The sequence below is a fragment of the Equus przewalskii genome, chromosome 1 (genome assembly GCF_037783145.1).
Source record: "Equus przewalskii isolate Varuska chromosome 1, EquPr2, whole genome shotgun sequence".
Lineage (NCBI taxonomy): Eukaryota > Metazoa > Chordata > Mammalia > Perissodactyla > Equidae > Equus > Equus przewalskii.
The window spans coordinates 113,599,994-113,619,843 of NC_091831.1; the positions used below are offsets into that span (position 1 = coordinate 113,599,994).

The 19,850-nt window shown below is 38.4% G+C and overlaps 1 protein-coding gene across 2 annotated transcripts in view; it reads right to left on the reverse strand.

Moving 5' to 3' along the window:
• OCA2 (OCA2 melanosomal transmembrane protein) overlaps nucleotides 1-19,850 on the reverse strand; it is a 359,156-nt gene that overhangs the window by 65,950 nt on the left and 273,356 nt on the right. For both annotated transcript variants that reach the window (XM_070572284.1, XM_070572292.1), the window contains one exon: nucleotides 18,984-19,077. In XM_070572284.1, the coding sequence (XP_070428385.1) occupies nucleotides 18,984-19,077 (94 nt within the window). The remainder of the gene's footprint in view (nucleotides 1-18,983; nucleotides 19,078-19,850) is intronic.

The following is a 19,850-nucleotide window of genomic DNA, read 5'->3' on the forward strand; positions in this document are numbered from 1 at the left end:
AGAGCAGATAGTTAGACAGTCAGACAGACAGATAGATCAAGACAAATGAAAGACACTTTTAGGAATGCAAGGAATTGGAGCACAGACCCAAGGACCTGATTACTGCCTCTCACTTAGAATTTGGAGTACCAGATGCTCACTTCCTAGACTCCCTTGCAGCTAACAAAAAGCATATGGCCTAGCCTTTGTCCATTAAATACATCTGCCAAGAACTTTGGACTTTAGATACACAGAGGCAGCCATAACAGAAGACCCATTTAGGGGCTGGCCTCTGCATTCACAGCAGCAGCAATATGGAGTGTCCAGGGGCAGGAAGCGGATGTGAGCTGTGGCTATGGCCAACCTTGCCTTTGTCCCTGCACCCAGATTCCTAGCATCATCTCTACTGAAATCAAGGAGACAATTTTAATGGTAGCATCTTCCATTAGCATCCCTGATCTACAGATAATAGGCACTAAAGCACTTGCCTATGACATCCCCACTTAGGTCTCCATTTTGGCTGGTGCAGAAGATAGACAGTTCCTGGAAAAAGACAGCATAATATGATAATCTTAACCAAATGTTGAATCTAATAGCAGCTCCTCTTTTATACGAGATTTTATTACTGGAAAAAAAGTTGATAGTCTCTGGGATATAGCACACAGTATTTGAGCCAGCAAATGTGTTTTTCTCTCATAAGGAGAGAACACATAACTCTCACACCTTTTTTTTTTTAAAAGGTAAGCATCTCAACCATGCCACAACTTAATCTTCAGAGAATTGGAGCAACATGACACCACAGGACTTCAGGCTTTTAAAGACCCACAGAGCACAAAATAGCAGGACCCTAGGAGCTTTGATATGACATAAGCATAACAGAGATTGATGGGTAAACAGAGATTTGCAGGAAAATCTTATAAACGTGCAGGAAATAAAGCTTTTGTTGGTGGGGTAGTGAGCAAGGGCATGCAGAGTATCAGTGACTATACTTTGCTTCCCTGCATCCTAAGAAGAAGGCACAACATTTGGTACAGCTTGCTGGATTTTGAAGAAAATACACACCACTTTTGAGTGGCTATACTTATATATTTGCCAGGTAACCCAAAAGGTTATCTCTGAGTAGGGTAGTAGAGAATCAGAGATACTTTTTAATCATGTAAGACTAATTTTCACAACTCTCTATAAACACATTTGAAAACACAGATGAAAATATAATTTAACAAAACTGACTAAGGAAGAGATAGACAATCTAAAGAGACAAATTCCCAAAGAAGATATGGGAGAAAGAAATTGTAAAAGAGATAACTTCTCCCCAAAAATAGAAGTATCAGGTTCATATAGTTTCATAGGGAAAATTCCACCAAATTTTGAAAAACTGGTAAGTTCAATGCAATTCAAATTGTTCCATAGAAAAACTAAAGAAAGAAAACTCTCAAATTAATTTTATGAAATACAACATTGACTCCAAAATCTAACAAAGAGTATACAATAAAAACCATATATTAACTCACTGATAAATATTAGTACAAAAGTCCTATATGAAATATTAGCAGACTGAATCCAGACCACATTGAAAAATCTGTCATGTCCAAGTGGTATTTGTTCTAAGAATGCAAAGACGATTCATCATTAGACAAACCATTAACATAATTCACCATATTACATATAAGGAGAAATATCATACAATCATCTCCATAGATATTAAAGATAGGTGACAAAATTCAATACCCATTCTTCATGAAAAACACTCTGTAGCTTTATAATTAATACAGAAATACAAAAGAAAATAGTTAAAAACAAGACAAAGATATCCATCATTGATATTTTAACCTTGTACTTGAGCTATTAACCAATGCAATTAGATGGAAGAAAAAAATAAGAAATATAAAAATTGGAAAGAATAGGCAAAACTATCACCAAAAAATTAAATGAAAAAACTGGAGAATTTAATAAAATGTCAGCATATAAAATTAACAACTAAAACCAATAGCTTCAAAATATGAAAACAACAAGAGGTTAGAAGATATAATGGAAAACAAAATTCAACTTACATTCGTATAAGGTAAGCAAACATACTTTGGAATAAACTTATGATGACTGTGTAAATTAGACATGTGGAAAATTTTTAAATATAAATTAAAAGTGAACAACAACATGTTCTTATATAGGAAGACTTGATATTAAAAAGATGTTAATTCTCTTGAAGTTAATTTAAGATTTATTGTAACCCTAATCAAAATAATAATTGTTCTTAACCTAACGGAGCCGATTCCATAATTCATGTGAAAAAATAAACAAACAAGAATAGACAGAAAAACACTGAAAAGGAACATTAAGAAGAAATACTAGCCCTACAACAAAGTAGAACATTCTATAAGGTCTCCACAATGTAGACATCATGATTTTGACACACTAACCCCATAAAATACAACTGAATGTCTACCAACAAACCCCAAATCCCACAGGAAATTTTTTCATCATAAAGGTGGTATATGAAATCAGTGAGGTGAAGATAGACATTTCATTAGAGTTTTGGGATAACTGGGTGTCCATCTTGTAAAAGACGAGTCAGATCTATTTCTCACACCATACACAAGAACACATTCCAAATGGATGAATAATTTAAATATATAAAATGAAATCACAAGGCCTTAGAAGAAAACAAGGGTAAATTACTTTATAACATTGGATAGGCAGGCCTTTTCAACTATGACTCAAAACAGAAAAGATTGATGAATTTAACAGCATGAAGAAATATAAATAACTTTTGCATGACAAATTTTAAAAAGAGGAGGAGGAGGTGGCAGGCAAAAGACAAAAGAAAAACTAGGAAAAAGTATTTATAACTCAAATCACAAAGGATCCATCTTCCTAATTTATAAAGAGCCTCTAAAAATCAATTTTAAAAAGTCCAACACTGCCACAGAAACTGGAGAAAAACATGAACAGTTCAAAGGGAAAGAAATAAAACTGTACCATAAGTTGTAAAAAGGTATTCAACTTCACTAATTTTAATAGAAAAGCATTCTCATATATTGCTAGTTAGAAGACAAAATGATAAAATTACTATGCAGAATAATCTAACAGTATTTATTAAATTACAAATGTATTATCCTTTGATCCTGAAACTCCACTTCTGGGAATTGATACATGTGCAGTCATTTATTACAATGCTTCCTCCTTTCTTCTTTCTAAATAGCAAAAGTTTGAAAATAACCTAAACACCCATCAATAGCAAATTATTTAAATGAATTATGTTCTCTCCACAGAATGTATTACTACATAGCTCTTAAAAATAAACAAAAGAATGAAGATGTTCTCCACAGACAGGTATTAGGATACAATAGTAAGAGAAAAGGGCACGGTACAGAGCGGCATGTGTAATATGCTAACTTACACTGAGAAGGGGGTGAAATAAGGATGTATGTTCAGAGTTTCTTGTGTTTGCAAAAAGACAGACTGAAAAGATACGTATGAAAGTGGACACACAAGGTGGTGGGTGAGAAATGAAGTAAATGATGATGGGCTGAGAACATGACTTTTCAATGTGCTACTTTTTCTAATTTGTTTCACCATCTGAACGTACCCCCTATTCAACAAAAAAAGGAAAATAACAATAAATATTAAATAAAACAACCTAAAGAAAATTAAGAAACATTCTCCCAAATAACTCCTAAATCAAAAAACAAATAAAAATCGAAATGACAAATAGTACAGAAAGTGATAAAATGAAAACATTTAATACACTTCATGGGACACAGAAAAGGTGTACTGAATAAAGTATACAAATCTTTTCATTACTTTTTACCTTTACAGGGCTGAAAATAAATAAATATTTAACATAATATAACAAAAGAGCACAGTAAATAGTTCTGAAAAAGAAGAGAGGTGAATTTGGATAAAAAACTGAACTCATTTAGTGCAAAAACAAAAAAAAATTATATAAAGAGTAAAAGGCCAAAAATCTATTTTCTGAAATCTCCTGTACAAATATAAACTTCCAGAAGTTTCAGTAAGGAAAAAAAATAGAAAAAAGTATATATGGGGCGTGTGTGTGTGTGTGTGCATGTGTGTGTATTTTAGCAGAGAAGAGAGATATGATCACAGATATAAGGATAATTAAAGAATTTCAAGTTATTTCTTAGCAAGAAATAAGACATCAGATCCAAAAGGATTTACAATTCCATTGTTCAAAGTTAAATACAGAAAGCTCCCTGATTCTTTTGATGAAGCTAACCATAAAATCTAATATAGCACAAAAAGAAAAGCTGTGACCAAATTTACTTACAAATATAGATACAAAAATTCTGATAAAACAGAGCCCAAAAAATCATCCAAAAGAAAAGAGAATAGGGGCTGGCCCCATGGCATAGTGCTTAAGTTCAGCCTGCTCCACTTCAGCAGCACAGGTTCATGGGTTTGGATCCCAGGGGCAGACCTACACCACCCATCAGCCATGCTGTGGTGGTGACCCACATACAAAACAGAGTAAGATGGGCACAGATGTTAGCTCAGGGTTAATCTTCCTCAGGCAAGAAAGAGGAAGATTGGCAACAGATGTTAGCTCAGGGTTAATCTTCCTCAGCAATAATAAATAAATAAATAAATAAAAGCAAAGAGAATATACCAAATAGGATTTACTCCAGAAATACAAGAAGTATCTGATATTAAAAAATCTAAAGCCCAATTTATTACATCAACGAATTAAAGGAGAAGAAAAATCAGGTAATTATATCAACAGATTCCCAAACAGAATATGATAAAATGCAGTGATAACTGACAATAAAAGTATAACAAAACAAAAAAAACTATGGAAATATGGCTAAGTAGCAAAAACCAACAGCAAATTAAACAGTAAAATGCTGAGTCAATTTCTATTGAAAGCAGGAAAATAAGGATGCTTGCAATAGCCACTATTTTTTTCACCAGCCACGGCCTCTAACTCACTTCTCTTGTCTTGCCTAAACATTAACCTTTTTTTTCTTGTTTTATTTGACCTAATTCTCTTGTCTTGTTGAAAGGTGCAGATGTTCCTTTCTCTACTGACTTTGGACTTTTGAGCTTATCTGGTTTCAGCTGTGTTCCAGAAAGAAGCAGTAAGTGACAACCACCCTGGCCTGAAATGCTCCAAACTAGACAAGACCAGTCCAGACTACGACCACAAGAATTATACCTGCACAGATAGGCAGAGAGTGGTACTAAACTAACCTACCCTCATTAACAAGGTAAATGCCCCTCCTCTGGGAGGGGCGAAGCAGCCATTTCTAGATCATGCGTTGTATATAAAAGCATGATTTCAAACCACGCATGTGCAAGTTTATGCCCACTTCTATATGCAATGATGAAACTTCTTTGAATATTCACTCCCTCCCCCAAATAAAGGTTTCCACGTCCCCATGCTCAGGGAGCCATAACTTCGTGAAATTATTCGCTATGGTCTCCATTTTCTTTGCTGCAAGCTGCAAACAAAATGTCTGCTTTGTGTTATAACTACTTCTAGTATAGTTTGATAAACTTCCCACGAAGGGGACTTATGTTTGGTTCAGTAACCTTTTGGCACACTGTTTTGGAGATTCTGGTAAATAAAATATGAAAAGAAAATTGTTTTTAAAAAAAACTCTACTGAAGAAAGGAAAAATTCTTTTTACAGATGATATGATTATAGTCCTAAGAAAATTTAATTTTAAAAAAGATCAGAGAATTGAAAATATTGGTTAAATTCAAAATAAATATAAAGCAATCAGTTTTTCCCAGGCTATGAATGAAGAGTAAGCAAAACACATGTTACAACAGTCTAACTCACAATAGCCAAACAGAATGATAAAATATCTAGGAAAAGTGATAACATCTACAACCTATATGAAGAAACAACAAAACCTTATTAAAATAAGATAAAATAAGTTATTAAAACAAAAGCTGAATAGAGAAACAAATCAAGTTTCTGAAAGTGAGGATGTTCTATCAGAATGAAATCATTTTTAATCAGAATCTCAATTTTTTTTAACATACATAAAATGATTTAAAAGTTTATTTGAAAAGTGAATGGTTTAGAATGAATACTTATTAAAAATAAAAAATGAGTTATCTCACTATTTCAGATACTTTTAAATTACTATAAAGCTACCATTAAAAATATGTATATGGTACTGGCTCTAGGACTGTCAGCCAAATCAATGAAACAGCAATGGATCCAAATACGGATTGGAACTTGGTGTCTCCATGGGAAAGAAATTTTGTATATAGTGCTCAGGGAAGCAGGCTATGTCAGAGTGGAGGGCTTGCCCTTCAGGTAAGGCCAGAGAACTCCAATAGAGAGCTGCATTTCTGTAAGATTTTTCCAGGGAATATTGAGAGTGGAGGCATCAGTAGCATGAGTGCCTGGGGATCCTGATGCTGAGGAGCAGATGAAGGCTTCCCTACCGTCCTCCTCACACCTCCCGTGCACATGGTGGATACCTATTGTTTTGATTCTCCAAACAGCACCTTCTCCCCTTCTTCTGGGAGGCGTTCCTGCTCCCCATGTTGAATGTGTCACCATGGTGACTGGCCTAGGTGACAGGCACTAGCTACACACTAAGACAGTCAGGACTGGGTGCCATAGCTCTTGGTCCAAGAGTGGGCACCTGACCCAAGTCAGACCATTTTAAGCCCTTCCCTGGGATTTTTGGAAATGATTCCAGAGGGAGCCTGTCTCAGCTCACACCTGGAGTGGTAGGTGCCCACACCCAAGCATGTCAAAGAAGCCACAAAATAAAGCCCCACATTGATGGGAGCAGAGGTCAGAGATGGGAACAGCAAGTCCTGGCTCCAGGCCTTTGAGGGCCGAGACACTCCCCATCCAGAGCTGGTAGATTGCTGTTCCTGTTTTTTGTCCCCCTTTTGCCCAAGTTAATTTGAAGATTTCAGTTGCCCACAACTGAGAGTCCTGACTAGCAGTGTGTTCCACGTTCTTTCCTCTCTTTCTCCCCACAGCACCCAAGGCTGATGTCAAAAGCCCACTCCCAAGGTTATGGCAAGCCCCTCTGTTAACATGCCTTCTCTCCTCTGGCTATTTTCAGTTTCTACCTCCATCAAAGAGTCCTCCACAGAGTTCCATACTTCCACTCAATCACCAATCTGACATCCCCAATTCAGTCTCACCAAGGCTGACATTTTACTCGACCAAGGCCAAACACTTCATTTTTCTCTTCTCAGCCTGTTACTATACTGGTCTTCCCTTATGAGTAAATGAAAACATCATCTACCTAGATGTACCTTTGATTTCCTCATTTCCCTCATTCCTCACATCCAAGTCATCATTAAGCCGTGTTGATTCTACCTCCAAACCATATCTCAAATTGGCTCCCTTTTGCCACCTCCTCTGTAAACACCTTGCCCCACACCTCAGCCTCTAACAGGTCTCCCTGGTGGCACTCTTGACTCTTCCAATCTGTTCACTTTCAGCAGTGAAAAGTGGTCTTTTAAGAATAAAATTCACATCACATTGCTTTCCTGCTTAAAGTCCTTCTCTCTGCTCCCAGTGAACCTGGAATAAACCCAGCCTCTTTCCACTGGGTCTCCAAGGCAAGGCATGCAGCCTGTCCATCCTGTTTTAGCACTCTCCACCTCGCATCCTGCACCGAGGTCATGATGGTTGCTTCATTTCCTCAGAAAAGACACATTATTTGCCTCCTCGGGGCTATTTCCTATCTTGGAAACCATATTTTTAGCATAGCAGCATTTGTTCACGTTGCAAATAGTTTACACAGTGTATGTTTACTTGTGTTTCTCACTCCTCACCTGGCCAGACTCTAAGTTCAGCAAGACTGTGTCTAACTGGTTTACCACTTAAGCCTAGTTCTTGGTAGTTACAAACATGTGTTGACTGAATGGATGGACATAAATGAACAAACATTATTTATATAATGAGTATTCATTAAATTTTGCCTGATTAAATATCTGATAAATTTTAGTTATCCATAAATATATCACTTTATAAGTAAAGAATGTCAATCTGTGTTAATGTATCTAAAGTCACTATAAAAAGGTTTTATTTTATTATTTTTCAAAATAGCATATTCTAAGGAGAAAAGTTTAGATCAAATTTCCTATGCTCCAAAAATGTAGCCAATAAATGTGTTGTCCATCATGAAAGGATACCTGCAGACCAGACAGCTTTCTGCCATCCATAAGCACTGAACTGCACTACCTTGTTTCCAGGAAGTTATTAGACTTGCATTTTGTTTGTAGAGATTGTTTCAGAAAATGACTAAAGCTGTTTTGGGAGTAGTCTGACCCCCACCTCACCTTATTCCACTTTACCAAGGCGTTTACTCTTCAGTCATTTCAAGTCCCTTAAGCCTCTTAAGGTTTTTCAGTCATTTTAAATTATTTTAATTTGCTTATTATTTCTGGATTCCATAATGGTTGGAATTAAGAATTCTCTGTCATTAAATTAATAATATATCAAAAACAAGTTGCATAAAAACAATTATTTAGGCTACAAGTGGTCCCATTAGATTTCTTTCTAGCTGTAGGAAATTTGCTCAATGCAAAGACTGAGAAATTCCCCATTAGACAACTCCATGATATCAAATTTCAGTTTTATATTTTAGAAAATAAAGTTCTAGAATATAATGAAACACTGGCAGGGAAAGGCTTCCACAGCAGACATCTCACTCCTGCTTTAGTGAGTGGTCTGTACAGAAAGCTGTACTGTCCTCTGTGAATATTCACCTTCATACAAAGTGGGCACATTACATGCCCTTTTTCCTAGTGGTGGTACATTAAGAAAGATATTTTGTCTCTGTCCCTGGCGCACAGCTCCTAAATCCTTGGAATTTCCTGAGTAATAAGAGTGATATGAGTGTCTTTGTTCTAATAAGGTGCCTCTTGGTGGGCCCCTAGACAGCTTCAGGATGGGGGCCAGGCACCAGAAAGATCAAGACTTGATTAGAAACTTGGAACTTTCAGGCCCAACTTACCCAGCCTCTGGGGAGGGGAGAGGTGCTGGAGATTGAGTTCATCACCAATGGCCACAATCATGCCTATGAAATTAAACCTCCATAAAACTTCCTAAGTGATGGAGTTCTGGAAGCTACTGGGTTGGTAAATGCATCCACATGCCAAGAGGGTTGCTCACCTCAATTCCACAGGTTTCTCCCAAGCACCTTTACTTGGAATCCTTCCAGACCTTGCCCTATGTACCCCCTCAGCTGGCTGTTCATTTGTATCCTTGAAAATAAACCAATAAGTATAGTGCTTTCCTTAGTTCTGTGAGCTATTCTAGCAAATTATTGAAACTGAAGAGGGGGTTGTGAAAACTTCCAACTTTGTAGACACATCAGACAGAAGTGTGTGTAACCTGGGGACCCGATACTTGCAACTGGTATCTGAAGTGGGAGCAGTCCTATGGGACTGAGCCCTTAAACCTGTGGAGTTTGTGCTAACTCCAGGTAGATTTTGTCAGAAGTGAATTGAATTGTAGGATACCAGCTGGTGCCAGTGAGTTGGGGAACTGGTTGGTGTGAGAAGGAGAAAAAACATTTATTAGTGGTGGCAGAATTTCATAGAACCAGCCTCTCTTTACCTTTCTTCCATAGTAACCAATGGCTCCTAGCAAGGGTGAGGAGTGCAGCAATAATAGAGACAAAGTTCTGCACAGATATATGTACACAGGTCTCACAAGTACCATCTCCAACACAATTTGGCCATCAACCAGTGAACCATGTAATAAGCCAAAATGAGCAAATCACCACCCAAATCTGAGTTCTAGGCAGTTCAAAGGCAGAAAGGCCTGGGTTTTGATAATGCCTCTTCAATACAAATGTGGGCCTTCTGGACAAATCTGTGATTGAATTACTCACCTAACTGAGAAAACTAGTATGAGTTCTTGAAAAAGATCGTAAAGTGGTGACACACTACTTTGGGCCTCTGCACCAGTTGGAATTGTTATAGTTACAGGTGACAAAAAAGCCAACTTCAGAATGGCTAAAGCAAAAGATCATATGAGCTACAAGTCTTGGGATAGATAAAATGATGTGGCAGATTGTATTTTCCAAATTTGGCTGCACCAATACAGTCTATCCCACAAGCTCTTCTTATCATGTGACACGGACACTCCTCCATTAGAAGGTTCCTTCCCCTGAATTTTGGAGGGCCTGTGACATAAAGTTACAGATTGATGTAACTCCTCAGTCATTTCAGCCCCTCAGCTCCTTGGTTCTCCATAGCCCCGCCATCAGACTTGTAAGTGAGCAAGCCTCACATGACTCTAGCTTCCAGCCTTTGAGCAGCCCTGATGATTCCAAGTGAAGCAGAAACAAGCTGGCTCTTTCAAATCCTACAAAGATGGCAGAGTTAAGAAAACAAAATAATCTTTGTTGTTGCTTTAACTATGTTTTGGGGTGACGTTATTCAGTCATTGTAACAGGGCTAGATGATGCTATCAAGATCCTTCCCTAGGCTCTGGTTCCTCTAGGTTCAGGCCCCACTCTCAGGCTCCTAGTAACAGCATGCAGCAGCTTGGGCTTTCCTCATTACCCTGGTCTAGTGGAGGAACTTCATTGCAAAAACACCTCAACAACAGTTGGTGCTGGTCATCCTGACTTGAATTGTGTGCCATTCTTTAATTGTTCCTTGACAGTCTTACCTCCTTCTCCCAATTCTGAGGTGGTGGGATGTGACATCCTGGGAAGTACACAGTGGGGGAAGGGTGGTTATTCCAAATCAAAATGAGGCCATTGCTTCCATAAAAAATGAAGAGCAAAATCAATAAATGCTTACTAGAATCTTCTCTATACCACCTCTTCTGGTATCCAGAGGATGGGTATCTAGGGCTCTCATGACTTTCTTGAAGTTTCTGGAACTCCTCTGCCTTCAAGGGTCTCAAATAGCCCTCCCACGTTCCTAACCTGCCTAACTCCTGCCCCTTTAATAGTAGCCATACTCAGGACCACTGTTTAGAAGTGTCCAAGAATATACTGATCTACCCAAGTGGTATCACCTTAAGGCTGAAGGCTTTCTGTCTTGGTGCAAACTAACAGTGGTAGGGAGGGGTTCCTTATGTTTATATTAAGGGTAGGAGAATGAGGGGTGGGTGGTTTTGAGTATTCCTTCAGACACCAAAGGATCTGCCTGCTCAGAGAAGTCTGAGGACCACTTCTCTAACCAGGAAAGGTCTGCATGAAAATAGCCCTTTTTTCTTAGTAAACAATGTATGGATGAGACCAACATTGAAACTGACATTCAGAAAATACTGATCTCATGTTCATGATTTTAATCCTCAAGAGGAAAAAAATTATTTGACTTCTGGTTCAGTGAGTTTACAGCACTGTGATTAATACAGAGATTAACCTTAAAAAAGGCATCTAATATTACATTAGCATTGGTTTTGACCTTTGAGAAAATATGAATGTCTAGACAGATATCCCTGAAGCAGGAGACAGAATGATGGCTTTATAAAATCTAGTATCCAAAGAACTTTATCCTAATTTAGTGTTAATCAATGATCCTTCTGAGTCACACAAAACAAAGCCAGGACATTTTCAAATGTTTCTTCTAGAATGGTAGTTTCTAAGTAGTTTATTCTCTGAATATTTTTCTCTTTCATTTAATTTATCAACTTATTATTTTTTTAAAGCCGAAAAATAATCAGTTGTGTTCCAATAAATCTCAAAAGGAAACAAAAGAGCAGATGACAAAAACTTTATGGATTTCTGCAACAACATTCCACTTAATGTGTCTCTAAGTGTAAAGAAATAGTAAAAATCTGCATTATCAATTGATGAAACAATCTTTCGCCAACCCATGTGTACTGCCTCGTAGAGCTCCATGGAGGAGCGCCCCATGGAAGACTGCCCCAAGGAGTAGTGCCCTATGGAGCAGTGCTCCATGGAGGAGTGTCCCATTGAGGAGAGCCCCATGGAGGGTGCCCCATGGAGAAGCGCCCCATGAAGGGTGCCCCATGGAGGAGTGCCCCATGGAAGAGCGTCCCATGGAGGGGTGTCCTGGAGACTATGTCTCTGCTCAATGAGGGAATGCAACATTGGCATACTTTCCATCCAGAAAATAAGTCTCTCCAAAGATAGCAAAATAAAACCCTATTCTCCCTGTGTTGTGCAGCACAGAAGATCCCAATGGAGAAAGGAGTGATACCACTATCTTCAAAAAGAGAGCAATGGGCTTCCAGTGGCCAACATGACAACAACCACCCAAATCCAAATCTTCCCACACTGTTCACAACAAACTCTACAGATCAACAAGACGTACAAATAAAATCACATACATCCCATGCCTTCAACATAACTAGAAGACAGCACCATAAGCTTCATATTACTCATCAAAAAAGAAATAAACACCAATTCACAGCAAAGCAATCTCTCAAGCTCCTGCCCCAGGCCTTTCCAAAGAGACAGAGGAATCCAGAAAACTCCATGAAAAAGAAAAGAAGTAATAAGCTTCCTAGGGCTGAGGGAAAAACAATAACCAGAAAAAAAGAAGTCCAACCTAAACATGAAACAACTAAAATTAATCCTGCTCGATTAGAGCACAGACTATAGAAAAATGATGCAAATGTGCACAGGGCAACAGGCAGAAGCCTTGGAAAGACTCCTTTCTGGGGAATAAGACAGCAGAAAGGAAGGCAGATGTGCCCATAAGAGACTGGAAGGTGAAGGGGAAAAGCAGCAAGAGGAAGAAATGTAGAATCTTATAAGACAAAAAGAACCAAAAATTGGTGGACACTTCCTCACCTGCAAAAAAAAATCATCCGTTAAAGAACTACAGGCCGTTGCACTGACCACAGAGGGTGCTCTTGAACTAGGAATCTTCAATTGACCCCAACAGTGCACCCCATCCAAGAAGTGCATAGATGAAGCAGATTTAATCTATATAACGCTTTCATAAGAATAAAAAGGGAATATGAGAATGCAAACACTGACGATGGTAAGGATTTACCCAAAAATCCAAACATGAACTCAAAAAAATTAAAGCTGCATGACAACATTCTATAGTGAATTACATATCCTAAATACGCACTTGACAATAAGAAAAAAACACCTTGAATCAGAAACCCAAATGCTAAGAATATAAATAGACTAAAAAACCTGAAGAAATAAAATGAGGAATCAAAGAAAAAGACTAAATCATGTCCAAAATAAAGATTAAATTACAAGGTATTCCAAAAATATATAGTCAAATGAAAATTTAATAAGAGATACTGAAGAAAGGAGGAGAGCAAACAGGAGAGTAAAAGTAAAGTAAATTAAGTAGCAAAATCAGTCAGAGAGAAAGTGGTTGAAACGGAAGGCAAGCCAGGAAGACCCAACATGAACAGATCCATGAAACAATAAAATGTAATGAACGCTTAAAACTATGATCCAAGAAACCTTTCTGGAACTAAAAGAAGACATGATTCTACACATTAGAGGGGCTCACAGTATACGTGGGGAAACTGACACAGAACAATCAACTCCAAGACATGTGTTAGTAAAATTATTAGACTTCAAGATAAATCAGAAATTCCCCCAGACTTCTAAACAAGATGATCAAATAACTTACAAAAGCAAGAGAATTAGGCCTACATCAGACTTCCCAAAAGCAACATACAAATGAGGCAACAAAGAAGCAGCGTTTTCAAGAAAGTCAAAGGAAGTATGTGTGAACCAAGGATTTTATTGGATATGAAGGCAAGCTCTCCTTCAAAGTAAAAGGCTATGGAAAAGACAGTTGTAAACCTGCAAAAACTCAGGGACTACTCTACTTAGGAGCTGTTCTCGAGCTCTTCTAAAAGATTGACTTCATCCATCAAGCGCTAACCAGGGACACTTCAGCAAAAGGACTAATGGTGACTATTTAATATATTTAATTGTAGACCTAAGACAAACAAACATAGGGACAATAGCAGAAGAATAATATTTAAATGTTATATGCTTTGAAAGTAGAAATATTTCAATTAGTAAATAAGTGAAGAAGTAAGAAGGAAAGAGAAAAGCAGAATAAACATATCAATTGTTATATAGGCAATACATAGAAGTCAAAGGATACCCATAAAGGTAGACAAACCAGATACTCAAGATTAAATAAGAAAACGGAGGTCTAAAGTCATTCAATAAAGTATGAGAAAAAAGGTAGTCACTAGAAGAAAAACATAACATTTCTAATTACAAAGAGACATTTTAGAAAATAAAAGAGCAAAAATGGGTAACAGAGAGAAACTTAGCAACTAAAACACAACATACATAGCAATGTAATTAAATCATATGGCAAATGTGTGAGTCAGACCAATAAATGTGAATGGGCTAAACTCACCTATTAAAAGAAAAAAATGCTTTTTCTTTAGATTCACAAGCAAGCCCCAACAATATACTGTATATCAGAGACACACCTAAAAGACAGTCAGTTCACTGAAAAGGACATACAGATGGCAAATAAGGATATACAAAGATGTTTGACATCATTAGCCATTAGGGAAATTCAAATTAAAACTCCAATGATATATCACTATACACCTATAAGAATTACTGAAATTAAAAATCGTGACAATCCTGAATGCTGGAGAGGATGCAGAGAAATCAGATCTCTCACACATTGCTTGCAGGAATGCAAAATGATACAGCCACTCTGGAAAATAATTTAATTTGGCAATTCTTTAAAAACTAACTGTATACTTACCATATGACTCAGTAGTCTCACTCCTGGGCATTCATCCCAGAGAAATGAAAACCTATATTAAAAACCTGAACATAAATGTCATAGTAGCTTTATTCATAATAGCCCCAAACTGGAAATACCATAGATGTTCTTCAGTGGGTGAATTACTAAAGAAACTGTGATACATCCGTGTGTTACATGATACAAACTGCGGTACATACCATGGAATGCAATAAAAAGGAGCAAAATACTCATATATGAAATAACTTGGATGAATCGCTAGGCAATTATGGTGAGTTAAAAAAGCCAGTCCAAAAAGGTCACATATTGTATGATTCCATTTACATAACATTTTTGAAATGATGAAATTTTAGATATGGAAAAGAGATTAGTAGTTACATGGGTTAAGGTGGGGTGGAGGTGGGAGGGAAGTGGTGTGGTTATAAAAGGGCAACATGAGAGATTCTGGTGGTGATGTGATTTTTCTCTATTTTGACTAGTATCAGTGCCAATATCCTGGTGGTGATATTGTGCTACAATTTTTTCAAGAATTTACTATTGAGAGTATCTGGGTAAAGGATACATGAGATCTCTCTGTATTATTTCTTACAACTACGTGTGCATCTACAACTATCTTGAAGGAAAAATTTTAAATGAAAACCAGAAAAAAAAATCTAGAAAAAAATAGAAGTGAGGGGCCAGCCCCATGGCATAGTGGTTAAGTTTGCACACTTCACTTTGGTGGCCAAGGTTCACAGGTTTGGATCCCAGCTGTGGCCCTACACACTGCTCATCAAGCCATGCTACGGCGGCATCGCACATACAAAATAGAGGAAGACTGGCATGGATGTTAGCTCAGAGACAATCTTCCTCAAGCAAAAACAGGAAGATTGGCAACAGATGTTAGCTCAGGACCAATCTTCACACACACACAAAAAAAATAGAGGTGAAGTTTACCTGTTTGGGGGATAGAAAAGACATCTTAAATTCAAAAACAAAAGTAAGGTCACATTCAATATGATTCATAGCTTTGACTACATAATATCTAAAAGTTCCTTGTAAAATTTAAAATAAACTAAAAAACAAAAGTCACAACATACATATCAGAACTGATTCCTTTAAATGTAAAGACAGCTTCCAAAAAATAGGAAAAATTCAAATCTCTCAATAGAAAGACATAGACAAAAGTATGAACAGAAAGTTTACAAAATAAGAAATGCAAACCTCCAATACTTATATAAAAGAGTTTAATCTCATTGGAATTATTTAAAACATAAGATGAATCTACTGTTAGCAGGCCAGATGAACCATGAGTATTTAGAATGTCAGTAATAAGTGTTGGTGAGCCTCAATGAAGTGAGTGGCAGAGCAACATTTCTGGAGGCCAGCTTGTCGATGTGTATCTAGGTTCTTAAAACATCATTCACTTAGCCAGCAATTGTATATCAGGAAATTTATCTTCAATTATCAAGAATGAAACAAAGTTTTATCTGTAAAGATAATCAATACAGCACTGATTATGATAACAAAGAATAGGAAGCAACTGAAATGCTCAACCAAGGTAAAATAGTGATATATCCATATATTGTATGTATAAACATTCTATTTTGGAATAATAATTAATGGACTAGTAAAATGCTCACAATATATTATGAAAAGTAAAAGATAGGACACAACGTGATTAAAAATTTTTGTTAACATATACATATATATCATACGATAGTGAGAGAAAATGTAAGAAAACACACTAAATTAGGATCAGTGGTCATTTCTGGGTAGCAAAATGATGAGTTACTTTTATATTTTATCCTTTTACATATTTTCCTTTAAATGCATATTTAAATAGTCAGAAAAACAGTAATTTTTAAAAATCAAGTAGAAAGTCAACATTTTGCACTGTGTATCACGGGAAGCCACCTTTCATGAAATTATTTTTTATATGAGGTAGATAAAAGTTAATTTGGTACATTTACAATTGCAAAGTAAGAGCTTCATGCAAATAAGTGCCCTACAACAATTAGATGACCATTTTTAATGAGAACACTGCTCTGACCGCCAAGCAGCAAGGATCTGACAAGAAGAATGGTCAGAGCTGGAAGAAATGCTGGAACCAGACAGAAATGAGACATGGTTCTTGACCACTAACTATAGAGGCATGTTTTTCTCCATCCAAGAAGATGCATGTGATTCATAAGGCCACCACCAAATGAGCTTGTGGAGGAGAAAACTGGCAGTCTTGCTCCACACTTTCTATGGCCACCATGTTACTGAATACTGTTCTAGCTTTCACCACCACACTCTGCACACAAGCTGCATATATTGCATAGAAGTGTAAGGCCTACTTGAAAAGTTCAGTATGCACATGCATCATCCATGGAGCTGAAACCCAGGCACTGTGCATGTCCAGACACCAGACACTGGGCATGGACACCAACCCTTCTAGTCTGACACACGTCCTGGTTCTTATTTCAAAGAGACCAACCAGTGTTGCTAAATGGCCATGAGAATCCCTACTATCTGGAGTCCAGCCTATGGTGACGAGCAGGTAGAGGGCCAGCATATTGCATTCTTGGCCAAACAAAGAAGAGGTGACTGGGGCATTTGAATGACAGCCTTCTAGCTCTGCAGAAACTGGGAACCTGGTCCAAATGCAGAAGCCCTGGAATTCCTGGGCCAAGTCTGTATCTCCTGTTGCCACCTCGCTCACTTGTCTCTGGGGCACTGTACTCTGAGGCTGAACCCTCACTGAATCTGGAGCAAAGAAGATTTGATGGCAGTGTGAGGTGCGTTATTCTGCTAGGGTGGATGCTACATTGCTACAATGAATGCTGTTTCATTGAGAATTTTGTTTAAGTGACAGTTTTATTTCTTTTATACTCAGCAGAGGCAGATGAGAGCCTAAACAGGACTAAGTTGGCCAATTGCTAAGTTTTGGATCCTGTCCCTTAGCAGCAGGCCAACAATGTGCCCAGAGGCCTACTAAGAGATGCGTGGTCAGTGTCCCTGCAGCTTGCTTTCCAGCCTAGTGCCTTCTTCCCACACCCAAGTCTCCCAGGACTGTTATTCAAATTAAAGTCTCAGCAAAACTGCTAAGTATCAGTAGTTGCTCAAGAGCAGACATGGCCCAGTATAGTAAGTCTGCAAAAGTCAATGCTCTGTTATACACAGACTGATGTTGATCCTCACCTGGGTATGATGGCAAGGGTTCTGTCCCCGAGTCTAGCCCAGGCAAGCAGTGCCCTGCAGAGGCATGGGGCCTGAAGCAGGGACCGCTGCCTCCATGGGCTGCAGGTCGTTCCACCACTCAGCCAGAGCTGCTGTTACAAAGCTTTAGTGAGACTGGTTCTGAGAACCATGGCTATGCATACACCGAGCTGCGAGTTTACAGTCAAGAACTTCAACAGAAATCTTGTTCAACACCAAATGAATGTAAGTTCTTTTTGGCAGCACTGTTTTACAGGAATGACACACCTCTATTCTGTCCACTCACCTGCTGCAACGTACAGTGGTGCCATATAAACACAGCATGCAGGTGGTCAGGACCCCAGAGTGGGCCCAGCTCCCTTGGAGCAAATTCTCCTTTGCAGGAGCAGGACGCCTTGGGGAGCCAAGGCATCAGCTGTGCTCCCCACCCTGGGCCTCATCTCTGTGCTGTCCTGAGAGGTACCCACACATGGAATGCTCATTCCCAGGCTTCCCCCAGTCTTTAATATCCCTGGGCTCTTCGTTTGCTGGGCAATCCAGTAGGGGGATGTCAGAATCTCATTATGCACCATCATCACGAACAGTCAAGAAGCAAGCCCCACTGAAATTTTCAAGAGAACAGCAACATAGATACCCAGCAAGCTCACAACCATTTCCTCACCCCTAGACTCAATCTGAATTATGCAGAATGTCTGAATCATCCTCTGTGTCACGAAGTTAATCCCAGCAATAATTTTTTTCTTTCTTTTGAGGAAGATTAGCCCTGAGCTAACATCCACCACCAATCCTCATCTTTTTGCTGAGGAAGATTGGCCCTGAGCTAACATCTGTGCCCATCTTCCTCTATTTCATATGTAGGATGCCAGCCACAGCGTGGCTTGACAAGTGGTGCATACGCCGGCGCCCGGCACCCAAACCAGTGAACCCTGGGCCACTGAAGCAGAGCGCATGAATTTAACTGCTGTGTCACCAGGCCAGCCCCTCCCAGCAATAAATTTTTAATGTGTTTTTTTCTGAGTTAACTTCACCCACACTAAAGTCTCTCTAATTGCTAAAAACATGCATATTCTACTGCTTAACAGTATACGGTGCTCTTTTTTTTTTTTTCTTTTAATTAAGTAAGCTTAGGGACTATTTAGACAGAAATTTAAAATGAGTTTTTAAAGTACCTGAAAAATTCCATGAAAGAGAATCCATATCCATGCTGCTCTGCAATTCCTGCACAAACGACATTTGCTGAGGCTCCAATCAATGTTCCATTACCTGGAATCGAAATTTTAAAAGTAAAATAAAATTTCAGTTTATCTCAGTGTTGCCTTCCGGTTGCTTTTGGTCTGTAGCATTCAGATCATCTCATGGGCTTTTGATTTGGTGATTACTTCACAGGCACTAGCAAAGTGGTTGCTTTGCAAATATCTGTAGGAAAAAAAAAACCACTAGCAACCTGAAAATAAATTCACTGCTTGTAAATATAGCAATTCATTTACAGTCAGGATTATGGCTGTTCTATGTGATAGAGGAAAGGAAATGCTAAGGAGAATTGGCAAATCCCTGTGAGACATAGTGGCATATATCTTTTAGAGGAAAATGCAAGTAGGGCCAACAACCAGTGGAGAGGACGTGTGTCTTCTGAGAAGTAGAATGGAATCTCACGACTCCAGGCCCAGACACCCAGCAGGAAATCCTTCTGTGGATGGAAGGATGGATGCAACAACTAGGTTAATAAAATGCCTCTCCAGGCGAGCCTTTTTTTGACAGCACACATGATCTGTATGGGAGACATAACATGCACACACGTACATATGAGTGAGGCCTCTTGCATGGTGAGGGATGTGTCCCAAGCCAGGTCTCAACACAGTGACTCGTTCAGGGAAGGGTGACTTTGCTTAGTAAAGCCCATCAGCTCTTCTGTTGCCAACTGCAAAGGTCAGTGTTCAGGGATGGACACACAACCCAGGCTCAGGTAGTTTAGCTCAGTTCCAATGTGTCATGTCTGCAATAAACCACTGAGGAAGAGACTCTCTCTGTCTCCTGAG